This window comes from Staurois parvus, unplaced genomic scaffold, assembly GCF_062004578.1.
Source record: "Staurois parvus isolate SC_StPar_1 unplaced genomic scaffold, SC_StPar_1.0 ptg001163l, whole genome shotgun sequence".
Taxonomy (NCBI): domain Eukaryota; kingdom Metazoa; phylum Chordata; class Amphibia; order Anura; family Ranidae; genus Staurois; species Staurois parvus.
Genome location: NW_028318959.1, coordinates 43,982 through 61,151, shown reverse-complemented (window position 1 = coordinate 61,151; position 17,170 = coordinate 43,982). Strand labels below are relative to the sequence as shown.

The window sequence follows — 17,170 nt, the reverse complement described above, 5'->3', positions numbered from 1 at the left end:
GGGGCAGTAACAGAATGGCAGGAAGTAATAATAGTTGGTTAACTATCCAGGATCATTGGAGGCCGGGGTGGGACAAGGGGTGGGCAGGAGGGGCATGCTGCCCAGGGCACTGCATTAAGGAAGGCGCCCCCTCAACACTCTCAAGCCCCAGATCAGTGTCTAGCATCCATGGGGCTGCTCTGACAGGTACTGCCTTCCCTCTGTGCCCACAACAAGAAAACATTGCACATTCGAAACGACCTTCTAGTTGCTAAAGGCACGCACTTGGCCACGCATGTGCACACGGAGCAAAGGGGGCTGAGAATGGGCACAAGGTGGTACACCCATTCCTCAGCATGTGGGACAGTGGGTGCAGTTATCCATCCATGCCCTGGGCACTGAAGCAGCCTGTCCCACGACTACAGAGGTGAGAACCGCAGAAAAGTCCGGGAACACGCCAGAGCAGGAACAGAGATGGGGGTCCGGAATCACGAGTCACAGAAGTATAGCACAGGATGGCTCAGGACTGGGGTCTTAATAGGCCGCTTGCTGCCACCATGCGCAGTGAGTGTGCGTGCAGACAGAGGGCGCTGTGCGTGCAGACAGAGGGCGCTGTGCGTGCAGACAGAGGGCGCTGTGCGTGCAGACAGAGGGCGCTGTGCGTGCAGACAGAGGGCGCTGTGCGTGCAGACAGAGGGCGCTGTGCGTGCAGACAGAGGGCGCTGTGCGTGCAGACAGAGGGCGCTGTGCGTACAACGGGCTCTACTCCTTCCCCGCTCTAATCAAACGTAAAGAAAACTTCTGGCTGGACATACACTATGAGAACAAGACGAGGCGTGTAACAGAGACGTAAGCAGACGAATAACTGCATGGAGGATGACTGGGATCTCTACTGATTGTTGCAGCTTTAGGTGCGGTCTGCGCCCTGGGGGAGAAGGCGGCGCTGATAGACTGCAGGATACCCCTTGTGGGCCAATACTACTCCACCACGGACCTGCTCAGCTCCGCAGCACAGCTGGCATTGGAGGTAAGATCAAAAACATCAAACACCTCCGCTCCTCATCTCCATCACATGGGGGGGGGGGATTTGTAGTATTCCCTTCACTCGCACACCTGTATACCTCCCCCCCCCCCAATCTCCGCTCCTCATCTCCATCACATGGGGGGGGGGGGATTTGTAGTATTCCCTTCACTCGCACACCTGTATACCTCCCCCCCCCCCAATCTCCGCTCCTCATCTCCATCACATGGGGGGGGGGGGGATTTGTAGTATTCCCTTCCGCTCTCACACCTGTATACCCCCCCCCAATCTCCGCTCCTCATCTCCATCACATGGGGGGGGGATTTGTAGTATTCCCTTCTGCTCTCACACTTGTATACCCCCCCCCATCTCCGCTCCTCATCTCCATCACATGGGGGGGGGATTTGTAGTATTCCCTTCCACTCTTACACCTGTATACCCCCCCCCAATCTCCGCTCCTCATCTCCATCACATGGGGGGGGGGAATTGTAGCATTCCCTTCCACTCTCACACCTGTATACCCCCCCCAATCTCCGCTCCTCATCTCCATCACATGGGGGGGGGGAAATTGTAGTAATCCCTTCCACTCTCACACCTGCAGCCTCATCAGTGTCCATCAGTGCAGCCTCATCAGTGTCCATCAGTGCAGCCTATCAGTGTCCATCAGCGCAGCCTATCAGTGTCCATCAGCGCAGCCTATCAGTATCCATCAGCGCAGCCTCATCAGTGTCCATCAGCGCAGCCTATCAGTGTCCATCAGCGCAGCCTCCTCAGTGTCCATCAGCGCAGCCTCCTCAGTCTCCATCAGCGCAGCCTATCAGTGTCCATCAGCGCAGCCTATCAGTGTCCATCAGCGCAGCCTCATCAGTGTCCATCAGCGCAGCCTCATCAGTGTCCATCAGCGCAGCCTCATCCGTGTCCATCAGCGCAGCCTCATCAGTGTCCATCAGCGCAGCCTATCAGTGTCCATCAGCGCAGCCTATCAGTGTCCATCAGCGCAGCCTATCAGTGTCCATCAGCGCAGCCTATCAGTGTCCATCAGCGCAGCCTATCAGTGTCCATCAGTGCAGCCTATCAGTGTCCATCAGTGCAGCCTATCAGTGTCCATCAGCGCAGTCTCACCAGCACACACAAGTGAATAAGAAAAATTACTTAATTTGCAAAATTTTTATAACAGAAACGAAGAAAAAACATTTTTTTCACACAGCATGCGTTTCAGTTGCTTTTTTTCTGCATCCAAAACGCACAGAAAGTAGGTGATAGAGTTGTCATAGTTCACTTCAGCTCTTGCAGTTCCGGTGCGTTCCGAATGCAGAAAAAAAAAAAAAGTAGAACAAGCGGCATTTTTTCTGCTCAGAACTGTACTGGAATGGGGTAAAACGCATCAAAATGCACATCTCTTTGAATTGAAGAAAAAAAAAAAAAGGAGGGGAAAAATGAACTGGAACGCATTAAAAAATGCACCGGAACACGCCAAAAACACGCATGCAGAATGCATCCGGAACCTGACTACGTTTCTATAGTGTGAACCGGCCCTTACTGTAAATAGAAAGTATACATTTGTCCCGTCTAAAAGTCGCTGGAGCGCTGGTTCCGGTCCCTTCACCAGCGTGCCGCAGCCACATGCCGGAGTTTCTGGGGTCGATCTATTATTGGTCAGACAGTGCAGGAGATTACCGATTCGGTTTTATATCTGCAGAACAATCTACAGAAAGTAGCTGTGAAAGCTCTGGAATGGTTGGCTGAACGATCGCTGGACACACAACAAGTGTTCGCCTCACTCAGGTAATCTTTACTACACCTCTGCTTCAATTAAAGCCATACTCCACCTTAATCAATCAATCAATCAATGCGCCAATATTGGAATCGCATTACTAGCATTGCAGCCGCAGTCAGGGAATTGGGGCCCATTTACACTCGCTTCGCCTTTAACACACATCAGAACGCCTACAGCTTCAACGGGCTTTTTTGTGTTTGTGACGCTTTTCTGAAGCTTTAATGAATTTTTGATTTTTTTTTAAAGGGGCGCAATAAAATCCCAGCTCAGTAGTACCTCCACTCAGCAGATCCCCAGCTTATTAGTGCCCTTGTTCACCAGATTCCCCGCTCAGCAACAACCCCCAGCTCTGCTGATCCCTCGCTCGGTAGTAACCCCCAGCTCTGCTGATCCCTCGCTCGGTAGTAACCCCCAGCTCTGCTGATCCCTCGCTCGGTAGTAACCCCCAGCTCTGCTGATCCCTCGCTCGGTAGTAACCCCCAGCTCTGCTGATCCCTCGCTCGGTAGTAACCCCCAGCTCTGCGGATCCCCCGTTCATTAGTAACCTCTAGCTCTGCTGATCCCCCGTTCATTAGTAACCCCCCAGCTCTGCTGATTCCACGCTCACTAGTAACCCCCAGCTCTGCTGATCCCCCGTTCATTAGTAACCCCCAGCTCTGCTGATCTCTGCTCAGTAGTAACCCCCAGCTCTGATAATCCCCCGCTCAGTAGTAACCCCCCAGCTCTGCTGATCTCTGCTCAGTAGTAACCCCCAGCCCTGATAATCCCCCGCTCAGTAGTAACCCCCAGCTTTGCTGATCTCTGCTCAGTAGTAACCCCCAGCTCTGATAATCCCCCGCTCAGTAGTAACCCCCAGCTCTGCTGATCCCCCCATTCAGTAGTAACCCCCCAGCTCTGATAATCCCCCGCTCAGTAGTAACCCCCAGCTCTGCTGATCCCCCCCATTCAGTAGTAACCCCCAGCTCTGATAATCCCCCGCTCAGTAGTAACCCCCAGCTCTGATAATCCCCCGCTCAGTAGTAACCCCCAGCTCTGCTGATCCTCTGGTTTGCTGATCCTCCTCTGTCTAGTCTGGCTCACCTCCCACTATCTTCTACTGTATTATTTTCTATTCTATTCCGTTTTACTGTATTTTTTCCGTTCTATTCTTTTCTATTGTATTATTTTCTTTTCTATTTTATTCCTTTATTTTCTATTCTGTCTTATTCTATTCTTGTTTTCAAATTCAATTTAGCATTCGATTTGAATTTCGGACGTAATTTTGTTTCGTTATTTTGGATTAATTTAAATTAGTTACTGTTTTAAGTCGGAAATTCGGTTACATCCGAATAACAAATAATTCGTCCCGATTTCAATTCGAAACGAACCTCACATGTCTATTCTCAATAAATGCAGAGCCTTCTCTGATTGGATGAGGTGGAGAGGCAGGGTGATGACGGCATGCTCTCCACCTTGTCCAATCAAAGAAAACGCAAGGCAGGCTTTGAATGGCGCCCCATTCAAACTTGTCCATTCAGGGTCAGTTAAATGCATCTGAAGTTTCCTCCAAAATAGATTGTGAGATCCGTGGGATTATCGTCGTTGGCAGCGATCATCGTTTTTATTCGGTGTGTGGTTCTTGTATTGTTAGGTGTTTGGTGCGCTTGACACTGAAGGAGGAACCTGAAGACCAAGCCAAGAGGTAATACAGGAGAATCTCTGTTCAACATTCTCCATTTGCAGAGTCTTACCTGTTACACCAAATGTGAATATACCGTCCTATAAGCCCCAGAGGTAGACCTAGTGCACTCAGCAATCAGCACTCAGTAACAGAACTGGTCTGTCAACGCCCCCTTTCTTCATCTGTAGGAGGACAGCTGTTCCGAGGGGGGTGTGGCTATTATTGAGCTCTGATAGCTCTGAGCACTGAAGGAGAATCTTTAATGATAGAAAAAAAAAGTATTTTAAAGCATTTACAAGCAAAAATCGCAAATATCATTGCAACCGTATTGCAGAATCGACATAAAGCTGAACTTCTGGCACAAAAACGTTCATTTCAATCTACTCCTCATTAGTCCCACAGGGTATAAATCCACTTTGTGTGCACCAGATGCATTTGCAATCCCAGATATCACTTTGTAAAAGAGACCGGAGCTGTGGGAGGGACCCCACAGGCCCCACCCACTACAAAAAAAACCCCCCAAAAAACCTACAGGATGGGGGGTAGACAAGACCAGTCACCCTGCAGAGAGAGCCGAACTGTGGAAGGGCCCCAGCAGGCTCCACCTACAGCAGGCTGCCTGACGAAAACTACAGGAGGGGGTGGAGACAAGACTAGTCCTCCCCCTGCACAAAGAGGGAGAGCAGAGCTGTGGGAGGGACCCAACAGGCCCCTCCCACTACAAAAAAAAACCTACAGAAGGGGGAGGAGGCAAGACCAGTCCCCCTGCACAAAGAGGGAGAGCAGAGTTGTGGAAGGGACCCAACAGGCCCCACCCACTACAAAAAAACCTACAGAAGGGGGAGGAGACAATACCAGTCCCCCCTGCACAAAGAGGGAGAGCAGAGCTGTGGGAGAGACCCAACAGGCCCCTCCTACTACAAAAAAAACCTACAGAAGGAGAAGGAGACAAGACCAGTCCCCGTGTACAAAGAGGGAGAGCAGAACTGTGGGAGGGACCCAACAGGCTCCACCCATGGCAGACTGCCTTCAGAAAACCACAGGAGGGGGCGGAGACAAGACCAGTCTCCCTGCACAAGGAGAGAAAACAAGCTGTGGGAGGGACCCAGCAGGCTTTCTGCAGAAAACTACAGGAAGGGGGCGGAGACAAGATCAGTCCCTCTACACAAGGAGAGAGAGTAGATCTCTGGGAAGGACCCAGCAGGCTCCACCCACTGCAGGCTCCCTGCAGAAAACTACAGGAGGGAGCGGAGACAAGACTAGTCCCCCTGCTTAAGGAGAGAGAGCAAGCTGTGGGAGGGACCCAGCAGGCTCCACCCACAGCAAGCTCCCTGCAGAAAACTCCAGGAGGGGGCGGAGACAAGATCAGTCCCTCTGCACAAGGAGAGAGAGCAAGCTGTGGGAGGGACCCAGCAGGCTCCCCCCACGGCAGGCTCCCTGCAGAAAACTCCAGGAGGGGGCGGAGACAAGATCAGTCCCTCTGCACAAGGAGAAATAGTAGATCTCTGGGAAGGACCCAGCAGGCTCCACCCACAGCAGGCTCCCTGCAGAAAACTCCAGGAGGGGGCGGAGACAAGACCAGTCCCCCTGCACAAGGAGAGAGCAGCAGTGAGTGGTCTTTACTTCAGGAGGTCCCACACTGGATCGCTGCACAGATCTGGAAGACATTCGCAAATCACTCAGGTTCAGGAAGAAGTCACATGACCAAGGGATTTGGACAGTATCTCCTGACCCCGGAGTTCAGTCTAAAGCCATGTTTCGGTGGTGTGGTCAGTTCATCCCATTACCCCGGTACTTGCTTGGTGGTTGGATTGCTCTTGGTAATGTTTAACGGTGCAAATCTTTTCTATCTCCCCAGAGTCCATGACACCGAGACTTTGATGTTATATTTAAATACAGGTACGGTCAGCTCTGCTTTTCTTTCTCTAAACCCCTGCAGTCCCCCCCACCATATTCCCGTATTGGTAAGAGCCGGGAAGGGTTAGGCTTTTATTGCTGTCTATGGCTTTATTAGAGAAATTTCCTCTCACTTCTCACAGGAAGTGATGGTGAATCTCTACAATGGACACAGACACATTATTTGTACAGGGGGGGGGGATTAGAACTTCTGACAATGATTCTTCCGTATTGTTGATGACACCCAATGTTATGGTGTCAGTGTAAATCAAAAATCTGGCTATTGGGCCGGCAGCTTCTCCGTATCAGCAAAGCTTGGGTACGCGCCCCCCCCCTTCGTGTCAGCGCAGCTCGGGTGCGCGCCCCCCCTCCGTGTCAGCAAAGCTTGGGTACGCGCCCCCCCCTTTGTGTCAGCGCAGCTCGGGTGTGCGCCCCCTCTCCGTGTCAGCGCAGCTCGGGTGTGCGCCCCCTCTCCGTGTCAGCGCAGCTCGGGTGTGCGCCCCCTCCGTGTCAGCGCAGCTCGGGTGTGCGCCCCCTCCGTGTCAGCGCAGCTCGGGTGTGCGCCCCCTCCGTGTCAGCGCAGCTCGGGTGTGCGCCCCCTCCGTGTCAGCGCAGCTCGGGTGTGCGCCCCCCCCCCCTGCCCATGCTTCCAGGACCTAACCCCCGCCATGCTTCCAGGACCTAACTCATAAATGTGGGCCTACCTGCAGCCTCAGCATTCCTCATTTTTCCGGCATTCCCAGAGCAGGTAGAGGAGCCGCCTGGGGGTAACTACTAGAGCCGGATTTCCCAGAGCAGGTAGAGGAGCCGCCTGGGGGTGACTACCAGAGCCGGAATTCCCAGAGCAGGTAGAGGAGCCACCTGGGGGTGACTACCAGAGCCGGAATTCCCAGAGGAGGTAGAGGAGCTGCCTGTGGGGGGACTACCAGAGCCGGCATTCCCAGGAAAGGCAGAGGAGCCGCCTGGGGGTGACTACCAGAGCCAGCATTCCTGGCAGAGGAGCCGCCTGGGGTGACTACCAGAGCCAGCATTCCTGGCAGAGGAGCCACCTGGAGGTGACTACCAGAGCCGGCATTCCCAGAGAAGGCAGAGGAGCCGCCTGGGGTGACTACCAGAGCCAGCATTCCTGGCAGAGGAGCCACCTGGAGGTGACTACCAGAGCTGGCATTCCCACAGAAGGTAGAGGAGCCGCCTGGTGACGACTACAAGAGCCAGCATTCCCAGAGAAGGCAGAGGAGCCGCCTGGGGATGACTACAAGAGAAGGTAGAAGAGCCGCCTGGGGGTGACTACAAGAGCCAGCATTCCCAGAGAAGGCAGAGGAGCCGCCTGGGGATGACTACAAGAGCCAGCATTCCCAAAGAAGGTAGAGGAGCCGCCAGGGGATGACTACCAGAGAAGGTAGAGGAGCCGCCTGGGGATGACTACAAGAGCCAGCATTTCCAGAGAAGGCAGAGGAGCCGCCTGGGGATGACTACCAGAGAAGGTAGAGGAGCCGCCTGGGGATGACTAGAAGAGCCAGCATTCCCAGAGAAGGCAGAGGAGCCGCCTGGGGATGACTACAAGAGAAGGTAGAGGAGCCGCCTGGGGATGACTACAAGAGCCAGCATTCCCAGAGAAGGCAGAGGAGTGGCTTAGGGATGACTACTTGTTATTCAGATACAGATTCCTACCTTTTTGTTGCTCTTCCTAACAAAACCTTCTCATGGGGTCCTGTTTTGGGGCAGGACAAGTTTTGGTTCAGTAGCCACCTGCTGCCTTCATGGCCCTTGGCTGGTTGGAAGCTGCAGATGTGGCATCCCTTTAGCAGTGATTAACCCTTTAGGGTCTGTTACTGAAGCCGGCCACACGCGGGTCCAATTCCCAAACAATGTTCTTTTGAAACTCTTTTCCTAGAATTTATGTTCGAATTTCGCACCTTTAGCGGGTCACAGAAACAGACGATTTTCGTGTGACCATCCAAATTTGAGTGATCGGCCATGTTGGAAATTTTTTAAAAAACAAACGAATTTCTAATCAGTGATGATAGAATCGTGAAGGAAATATAAACGAAAAAGAAATGAGTGTGACCAGGAAAGAAAAGAAAATTCTTTGAGGTGAAATTGACGGCTCGGTTGGTTGAATTTCGAAATCAATGGTGGCGCCATCAGATTGCAAAACGCACACAATTTCCGATTCTCGAAAGAAAATAAGCAAGTTATATTCTACTTGTCCCCCCCCCCCCCCCCTTCCTGACCAGGCCGTGTTTTGTGATACAGCGCTCAAGTAATTTTAACTGAGAATTGAGCGGTCATGCAACGCTGCACCCAAACGAGGGGGGGGGGTGTATTTGGATGACACAGCAGGGATTTGGGATGACACGTGGGGTGGGAATTGGGATGACACGGGGGGGGGGGGGGGGGAGGGAATTGGGATGACATGGGGGGTGGGAATTGGGATGACACGGGGGGGTGTTGGGATGGCGGGGGGGGGGAATTGGGATGACACGGGGGGGGGGAGGGAATTGGGATGACACGGGGGGGAGGAAATTGGGATGACGGGGGGGGGGGGGGAATTGGGATGACGGGGGGGGGGGGGAAATTGGGATGACGGGGGGGGGGAGGAAATTGGGATGACACGTGGGAGGGAATTGGGATGACACGGGGGGGAGGGAATTGGGATGACGGGGGGGGAGGAAATTGGGATGACACGGGGGGGGAGGTGGGAATTGGGATGACGGGGGGGGGGGGAATTGGGATGACGGTGGGTGGGGGGGGGGGAATTGGGATGACATGTGGGGTGGTAAATTGAGATGACACGGGGGAGGGAATTGGGATGACACGGGGGGGGGGGGAAATTGGGATGACAAGGGGGGAGGGAATTGGGATGACGGGGGGGGGGAATTGGGATGACAGGGGGGGGGGAATTGGGATGACACGGGGGAGGGAATTGGGATGACACGGGGGGGGAGGTGGGAATTGGGATGACACGCGGGGGGGGGGGGTGTTGGGATGACATGGGGGGGGGATTGGGATGAGACGGGGGGGGGGGGAGAGGTGGGAGTTGGGATGACACGGGAGGGGGGGGGGGAATTGGGATGACACGGGGGGTGTTGGGATGACATGGGGGTGGAGGGAATTGGGATGACGGGGGGGGGGAGGGAATTGGGATGACGGGGGGGGGGAATTGGGATGACAAGGGGGGTGGGGGTATTGGGATGACAAGGGGGGGGGAATTGGGATGACAAGGGGGGGGGGAATTGGGATGACGGGGGGGGGGAATTGGGATGACGGGGGGGAGGGAATTGGGATGACGGGGGGAAGGGAATTGGGATGACACGGGGGGGGGGGGAGAGGTGGGAGTTGGGATGACACGGGGGGGGGGGGGAATTGGGATGACACGGGGGGTGTTGGGATGACATGGGGGTGGAGGGAATTGGGATGACGGGGGGGGAGGGAATTGGGATGACGGGGGGAAGGGAATTGGGATGACACGTGGGGTGGGAATTGGGATGACATGGGGGGGGGAATTGGGATGACACGGGGGGGGAGGGAATTGGGATGACGGGGGGGGGGAATTGGGATGACAGGGGGGGGGAATTGGGATGACACGGGGGGGGGGGGGGAATTGGGATGACACGGGGGGGGGGGGGGAATTGGGATGACTCGTGGGGTGGGAATTGAGATGAGACGGGGGGGGAATTGGGATGACACGGGGGGGGGGGGGGAGAGGTGGGAGTTGGGATGACATGGGGGTGGAGGGAATTGGGATGACGGGGGGGGGGGAATTGGGATGACAGGGGGGGGGAATTGGGATGACAGGGGGGGAATTGGGATGACACGGGGGGGGGAATTGGGATGACGGGGGGGAATTGGGATGACACGGGGGGGGGGGAATTGGGATGACACGTGGGTTGGTAAATTGAGATGACAGGGGGGAGGGAATTGGGATGACACGGGGGGGAGGTGGGAATTGGGATGACCGGGGGGGGGGGGGGAATTGGGATGACAAGGGGGGGGGTATTGGGATGACAAGGGGGGGGGGAATTGGGATGACAAGGGGGGGGGGGAATTGGGATGACACGGGGGGGAATTGGGATGACGGGGGGGGGCGGGGGAATTGGGTTGACACGGGGGGGGGGGAGGTGGGAGTTGGGATGACACGGGGGGGGGGGGAATTGGGATGACGGGGGGGAGGGAATTGAGATGACGGGGGGGGGGGAATTGGGATGACACGGGGGAGGGAATTGGGATGACACGGGGGGGGGGAATTGGGATGACGGGGGGGGGGAATTGGGATGACGGGGGGGGGGGAATTGGGATGACACGGGGGGGGGGGGAATTGGGATGACACGGGGGGGGGGGAATTGGGATGACACGGGGGAGGGTGGGAATTGGGATGACACGCGGGGGGGGGGGGGTGTTGGGATGACATGGGGGGGGAATTGGGATGAGACGGGGGGGGGGGAGAGGTGGGAGTTGGGATGACATGGGGGTGGAGGGAATTGGGATGACGGGGGGGGGGAATTGGGATGACAGGGGGAGGGAATTGGGATGACAGGGGGGGGAATTGGGATGACACGGGGGGGGGGAATTGGGATGACACGGGGGGGAGGTGGGAATTGGGATGACCGGGGGGGGGGGGGGAATTGGGATGACAAGGGGGGGGTATTGGGATGACAAGGGGGGGGGAATTGGGATGACAAGGGGGGGGGGGAATTGGGATGACACGGGGGGGAATTGGGTTGACACGTGGGGTGGGAGTTGAGATGACACGGGGAGGGAATTGGGATGACACGGGGGGGGGGGGGGGGAGAGGTGGGAGTTGGGATGACACGGGGGGGGGAATTGGGATGACACGGGGGGTGTTGGGATGACATGGGGGTGGAGGGAATTGGGATGACGGGGGGGGGAGGGAATTGGGATGACGGGGGGGAAGGGAATTGGGATGACAGGGGGGGGGAGGAAATTGGGATGACACGTGGGGTGGGAATTGGGATGACACGGGGGGGGGGGAATTGGGATGACACGGGGGGGGAGGGAATTGGGATGACGGGGGGGGGGAATTGGGATGACAGGGGGGGGGGGGAATTGGGATGACACGGGGGGGGGGAGGGAATTGGGATGACACGGGGGGAGGTGGGAATTGGGATGACACGCGGGGGGGGGGGGAATTGGGATGACACGGGGGGGGAGGGAATTGGGATGACGGGGGGGGGAATTGGGATGACAGGGGGGGGGGGAATTGGGATGACACGGGGGGGGGGAGGGAATTGGGATGACTCGTGGGGTGGGAATTGAGATGACACGGGGGAGGGAATTGGGATGACACGGGGGAGGGAATTGGGATGACACGCGGGGGGGGGGTGTTGGGATGACATGGGGGGGGAATTGGGATGAGACGGGGGGGGAATTGGGATGACACGGGGGGGGGGGGAGAGGTGGGAGTTGGGATGACATGGGAGGGGGGGGGGAATTGGGATGACACGGGGGGTGTTGGGATGACATGGGGGTGGAGGGAATTGAGATGACACGGGGGAGGGAATTGGGATGACACGGGGGGGGAGGTGGGAATTGGGATGACCGGGGGGGGGGGGGGGGAATTGGGATGACAAGGGGGGGGTATTGGGATGACAAGGGGGGGGGAATTGGGATGACAAGGGGGGGGGGAATTGGGATGACACGGGGGGAGGGAATTGGGATGACGGGGGGGGGGGGGGAATTGGGTTGACACGGGGGGGGGAGGGAATTGGGATGACACGGGGAGGGAATTGGGATGACGGGGGGGGGAGGGAATTGGGATGACGGGGGGGGGAGGGAATTGGGATGACAAGGGGGGGTGGGAATTGGGATGACACGGGGGGAGGTGGGAATTGAGATGACATGGGGGAGGGAATTGGGATGACACGGGGGAGGGAATTGGGATGACATGGGGGGAGGTGGGAATTGGGATGACACGGGGGGGGGGGTGTGTTGGGATGACATGGGGTTGGGAATTGGGATGAGACCGGGGGGGGGGATTGGGATGACACGAGGGGGGGAATTGGGATGACATGGGGGGGGGTGGGAATTGGGATGACACAGGGGAGGGAATTGGGATGACACGGGGTAAGGAATTGGGATGATACGGGGGGGGGGGATTTGGGATGACACGGGGGAGGGAATTGGGATGACACGGGGTAGGGAATTGGGATGATACGGGGGGGGGGAATTGGGATGACACGGGGGAGGGAATTGGGATGACACGGGGGAGGGAATTGGGATGATACGGGGGGGGGGGGGATTTGGGATGACATGGGGGAGGGAATTGGGATGATACGGGGGGGGGGGGGATTTGGGATGACACGGGGTAGGGAATTGGGATGATACGGGGGGGGGGGGGGATTTGGGATGACATGGGGGAGGGAATTGGGATGATACGGGGGGGGGATTTGGGATGACATGGGGGAGGGAATTGGGATGATACGGGGGGGGGGATTTGGGATGACATGGGGGAGGGAATTGGGATGACACGGGGGAGGGAATTGGGATGACACGGGGTAGGGAATTGGGATGACACGGGGTAGGGAATTGGGATGACACGGGGGAGGGAATTGGGATGATACGGGGGGGGGGGGGGATTTGGGATGACATGGGGGAGGGAATTGGGATGATACGGGGGGGGGGGGGATTTGGGATGACATGGGGGAGGGAATTGGGATGATACGGGGGGGGGATTTGGGATGACATGGGGGAGGGAATTGGGATGACATGGGGGGGGGGGGGGAGGGAATTGGGATGACATGGGGGAGGGAATTGGGATGATACGGGGGGGGGGGATTTGGGATGACATGGGGGAGGGAATTGGGATGATACGGGGGGGGGGGGGATTTGGGATGACATGGGGGAGGGAATTGGGAAAGGAAGATTGCGGCCAGTATCTGTCATCCAATGTTCCCTTTCCCCTGGTGGCGGCTCCATGTCAGCACAGCTGGGAACTAACTAGCCGCACACGGGAGGGAAAATGCTTCACACTCCTCAATTCTGTCTGAAAGCAGAGTCCAGACTGCCTCTTCCAAGCCCAACTGTCATTTACCCCTTTTTGGACGAAAAAACGGTGGAATTGTGACCCATGTGTGGCCGGCATTAGTCCATCCAGTTCAGCCATTAAAGAAGAAATAATAAAAGAGAGGATTTGAACATTCGGCTACAATCACCTCAGGCCCAGCGCTTCAGTTCTGAATTCTCTTCTCGCTGCACATTTCTTGTCACCAGGACAGGAAGTGAGCCGAAAAACAACCAATGGGGTCAGAGATAATAAATACCTGACTACAAATCTAACTTTCCCCCCCAATAAATGATGGGAGTTGTGATCTGTGCAGCGAATGGGAGGATTTGCAGGTTTTGGCGTCCGATGTATCGGAGTCAGAAATGTTCTAATATTTGCGTCTCTCTTTCCTCAGCTCACGAGAAGCTTGCCGAGCATCTGGCCTGGACGGGGCTGCCGGAAAAACGAATCAGCGAAGCTCATTGGTTCCGGAAAGTTGGTGAGAATGGGGCCCCTGGGCCAGGAAGATGGCCCGTCGTCTTGGAGCCAACATCGCAAGCTGCCTGCTATTAAAGGCAACAGTCGGGGGGCCCCTCTGTGCTCCTCTCTGATTTAGGGGCACTTTTTTCTCCACATAGGCCTTTCCATGACTTGATGACTAAATACGTGCATACATACGCCCTATGAAGACCCTCATCCCTCTGAAGGGTGATCAAAATTTGAAAAAAAATTGAATTGAGCGAGTACAGTAATCATAAATACGTGATAGGTGGTCACATTAACCTACAATATCATGCATCATCTGTGAGCCCTATGAAGACCCTCACACCTCTGAAGGGCGATCAAAAATCGAAAATAAAACACTAATAGTTCAACTAAATAAGTGCATACATACGCCCTATGAAGACCCTCAACCCTCTAAAAAGCGATCAAAAATTTTAAATAAAACACTGTAATAGTTAAAGTAAATAAGTACATACATACACCCTATGAAGACCCTCACCCCTCTGAAAAGCGATCAAAAATTGAAAATAAAACACTGGTATTTTAACTAAATAAGAGCATACATGCGCCCTATGAAGACCCTCACCCCTCTGAAAAGCGATCAAAAATTGAAAACAAAACACTAATAGTTCAACTAAATAAGTGCATATACACCCTATGAAGACCCTCACCCCTCTGAAAAGCGATCAAAAATTTTAAATAAAACACTGTAATAGTTAAAGTAAATAAGTACATACATACACCCTATGAAGACCCTCACCCCTCTGAAGGGTGATCATAATTAAAAAAAATAAATAAATTGAGTGAGTACAGTAATCATAAATTAACCTACAATATCATGCATCATCTATGAGCCCTATGAAGACCCTCACACCTCTGAAGGGCGATCAAAAATCGAAAATAAAACACTAATAGTTAAACTAAATAAGTGCATACATACTCCCTATGAAGACCCTCAACCCTCTAAAAAGCGATCAAAAATTGAAAATAAAACACTGGAATTTTAACTAAATAAGAGCATACATACGCCCTATGAAGACCCTCACCCCTCTGAAAAGCGATCAAAAATTTTAAATAAAACACTGTAATAGTTAAAGTAAATAAGTACATACATACACCCTATGAAGACCCTCACCCCTCTGAAAAGCGATCAAAAATTGAAAACAAAACACTAATAGTTCAACTAAATAAGTGCATATACACCCTATGAAGACCCTCACCCCTCTGAAAAGCGATCAAAAATGTTAAATAAAACACTGTAATAGTTAAAGTAAATAAATACATACATACGCCCTATGAAGACCCTCACCCCTCTGAAGGGTGATCATAATTAAAAAAAATAAATAAATTGAGTGAGTACAGTAATCATAAATTAACCTACAATATCATGCATCATCTATGAGCCCTATGAAGACCCTCACACCTCTGAAGGGCGATCAAAAATTGAAAATAAAACACTCTCCTAGTTAAACTAAATAAGTGCATATATATGCCCTATGAAGACCCTCACCCCTCTGAAGAGTGATGGAGGTTGAGTATAGGTGACATCTCAATGTCGGCCATCTTGGATACGGTTCATGTGAATGGCTTTTAATCTTTCTACAGCTTGTACGTAGGATCCTATTTGTACAAATAAAGACGTTTTATGCTCCAATTGCACCATGAGGGGCGTGTTTCCTTGAGATACGACCTATCCTCAACCTCGATCACTCTTCAGAGGTGTGAGGGTCTTCATAGGGCTCATAGATGATGCATGATATTGTAGGTTAATTTGACCACATATCACGTATTAATGGTTACTGTACTCACTCAAATTCTGATCGCCCTTCAGAGGGGTGAGGGTCTTCATAGGGCGTATGTATGCACTTATTCAGTTTAACTATTACAGTGTTTTATTTGACATTTTTGATCGCTTTTCAGAGGTGTGAAGGTCTCTATGGTGCTCACAAAGTTTTAAGGGTTCCCCTAGCGCAGGATCCATTTGCATTCGCCTTTTAGGAGACGATCTCCTCCTGTATCCTGGCAGCTCTGTGACGTCATGGGGGATTGGCGCGGTTCGATCTCACATACGTTATGGCTTGTATATGTATTTTAGGTGCCCCCTTCATCAGGGCTGGTGAGCTATTAGAGATCAACGATTGGCTGCCACAACGGGGTGCTGAGGAACCGGACTTGGCTATTATTTTTACCAGAAAATTGTTGATTTGACCCAATTCCCAGAGTCCCGCTGATCACTTATCGGGCCCTGATGAAGGGATAGCAGAGTTCCTGAAACGCGTTGGCTGGAGTAATGTTGACTCTTTAACCCCTTCCCGTCCGGCCGCTGTATATAAACGACCAGACGGTGGCAGTGCAGGACACAGTGGAACGCCGAACGTCGTACGGGACCTCTGTGTGAGCTCCCGATCATGTGATCACTGATTGGCCAATCAGTGATCACATGCAGAGTAGTAAGCAAGATGGCACTTGTGACATCATTGCTTACTACGTGTGAAATCTGTGAATGATCACCGAGATCACATGGTACAGGGCTATTCACAACAGCCTTGTACCATGTGACACGCTGTGACCAATCGCAGCTCACACAGTATTTCTCAATGGCTGCAGGAATGCAGCCAGAGAGAAGGAGAAATGATTCCTCTTACAGCCTTTATGGGTATAAAAGCAATCAGTGTAAAAAAAAAAAAAAATCTTCATCACCCCCCACAAGTAGTACAGTGTCACCATGGTGACCCCACACTGCTAGGGTGACAGTATGTAGAAAAAAACATAAATAATAATTAAAAAAAATAAAATAAAAATGTAAAAAATTTTAAATTATAATTTTTGGTTATAAACTAATTTGGGTTTTTTTTTTTTACTAAAAAGATAACGGAATACATTTTGGCCGAGATTTATGATGAAATATTATTTATTGGCAAAATTGTATAAGAAAAACACTTTTTTTTCCAAATTTTTTGGACTTTTTCATTTACATAGCAAAAAAAATAAAAATCCCAGCGGTGAATAAATACCACCAAAATAAATCTTTATCTGTCTCAAAAAAATGCTAAAAAATTCATATGGGTACAGTGTTGCATGACCGCGCAATTGTCATTCAAAGTGTGATAGCGCTGAAAGCTGGAAAGTGTCCGGACTGGAAGGGGGGGGAGGGAAGTGTCCGGACTGGAAGGGGGGGGAGGGAAGTGTCCGGACTGGAAGGGGGGGAAAGTGTCTGGACCGGAAGGGGGGGAAAGCGTCTGGACAGGAAGGGGGGAAAGTGTCCGGACTGGAAGGGGGGGAAAGTGTCCGGGACAGGAAGGGGGGGAAAGCGTCCGGACAGGAAGGGGG

General features: G+C 53.2%; 1 protein-coding gene across 1 annotated transcript in view; it reads left to right on the top strand.

Annotated features, from left to right (window-relative positions):
* The window catches only part of TEX11 (testis expressed 11), a 117,705-nt gene that overhangs the window by 74,598 nt on the left and 25,937 nt on the right, over positions 1 to 17,170 (top strand). Inside the window, exons 18-22 of the mRNA XM_089659564.1 lie at positions 885 to 1,006; positions 2,700 to 2,785; positions 4,408 to 4,458; positions 6,296 to 6,336; positions 13,752 to 13,835. Coding sequence (XP_089515690.1) covers positions 885 to 1,006; positions 2,700 to 2,785; positions 4,408 to 4,458; positions 6,296 to 6,336; positions 13,752 to 13,835 — 384 coding nt within the window. The remainder of the gene's footprint in view (positions 1 to 884; positions 1,007 to 2,699; positions 2,786 to 4,407; positions 4,459 to 6,295; positions 6,337 to 13,751; positions 13,836 to 17,170) is intronic.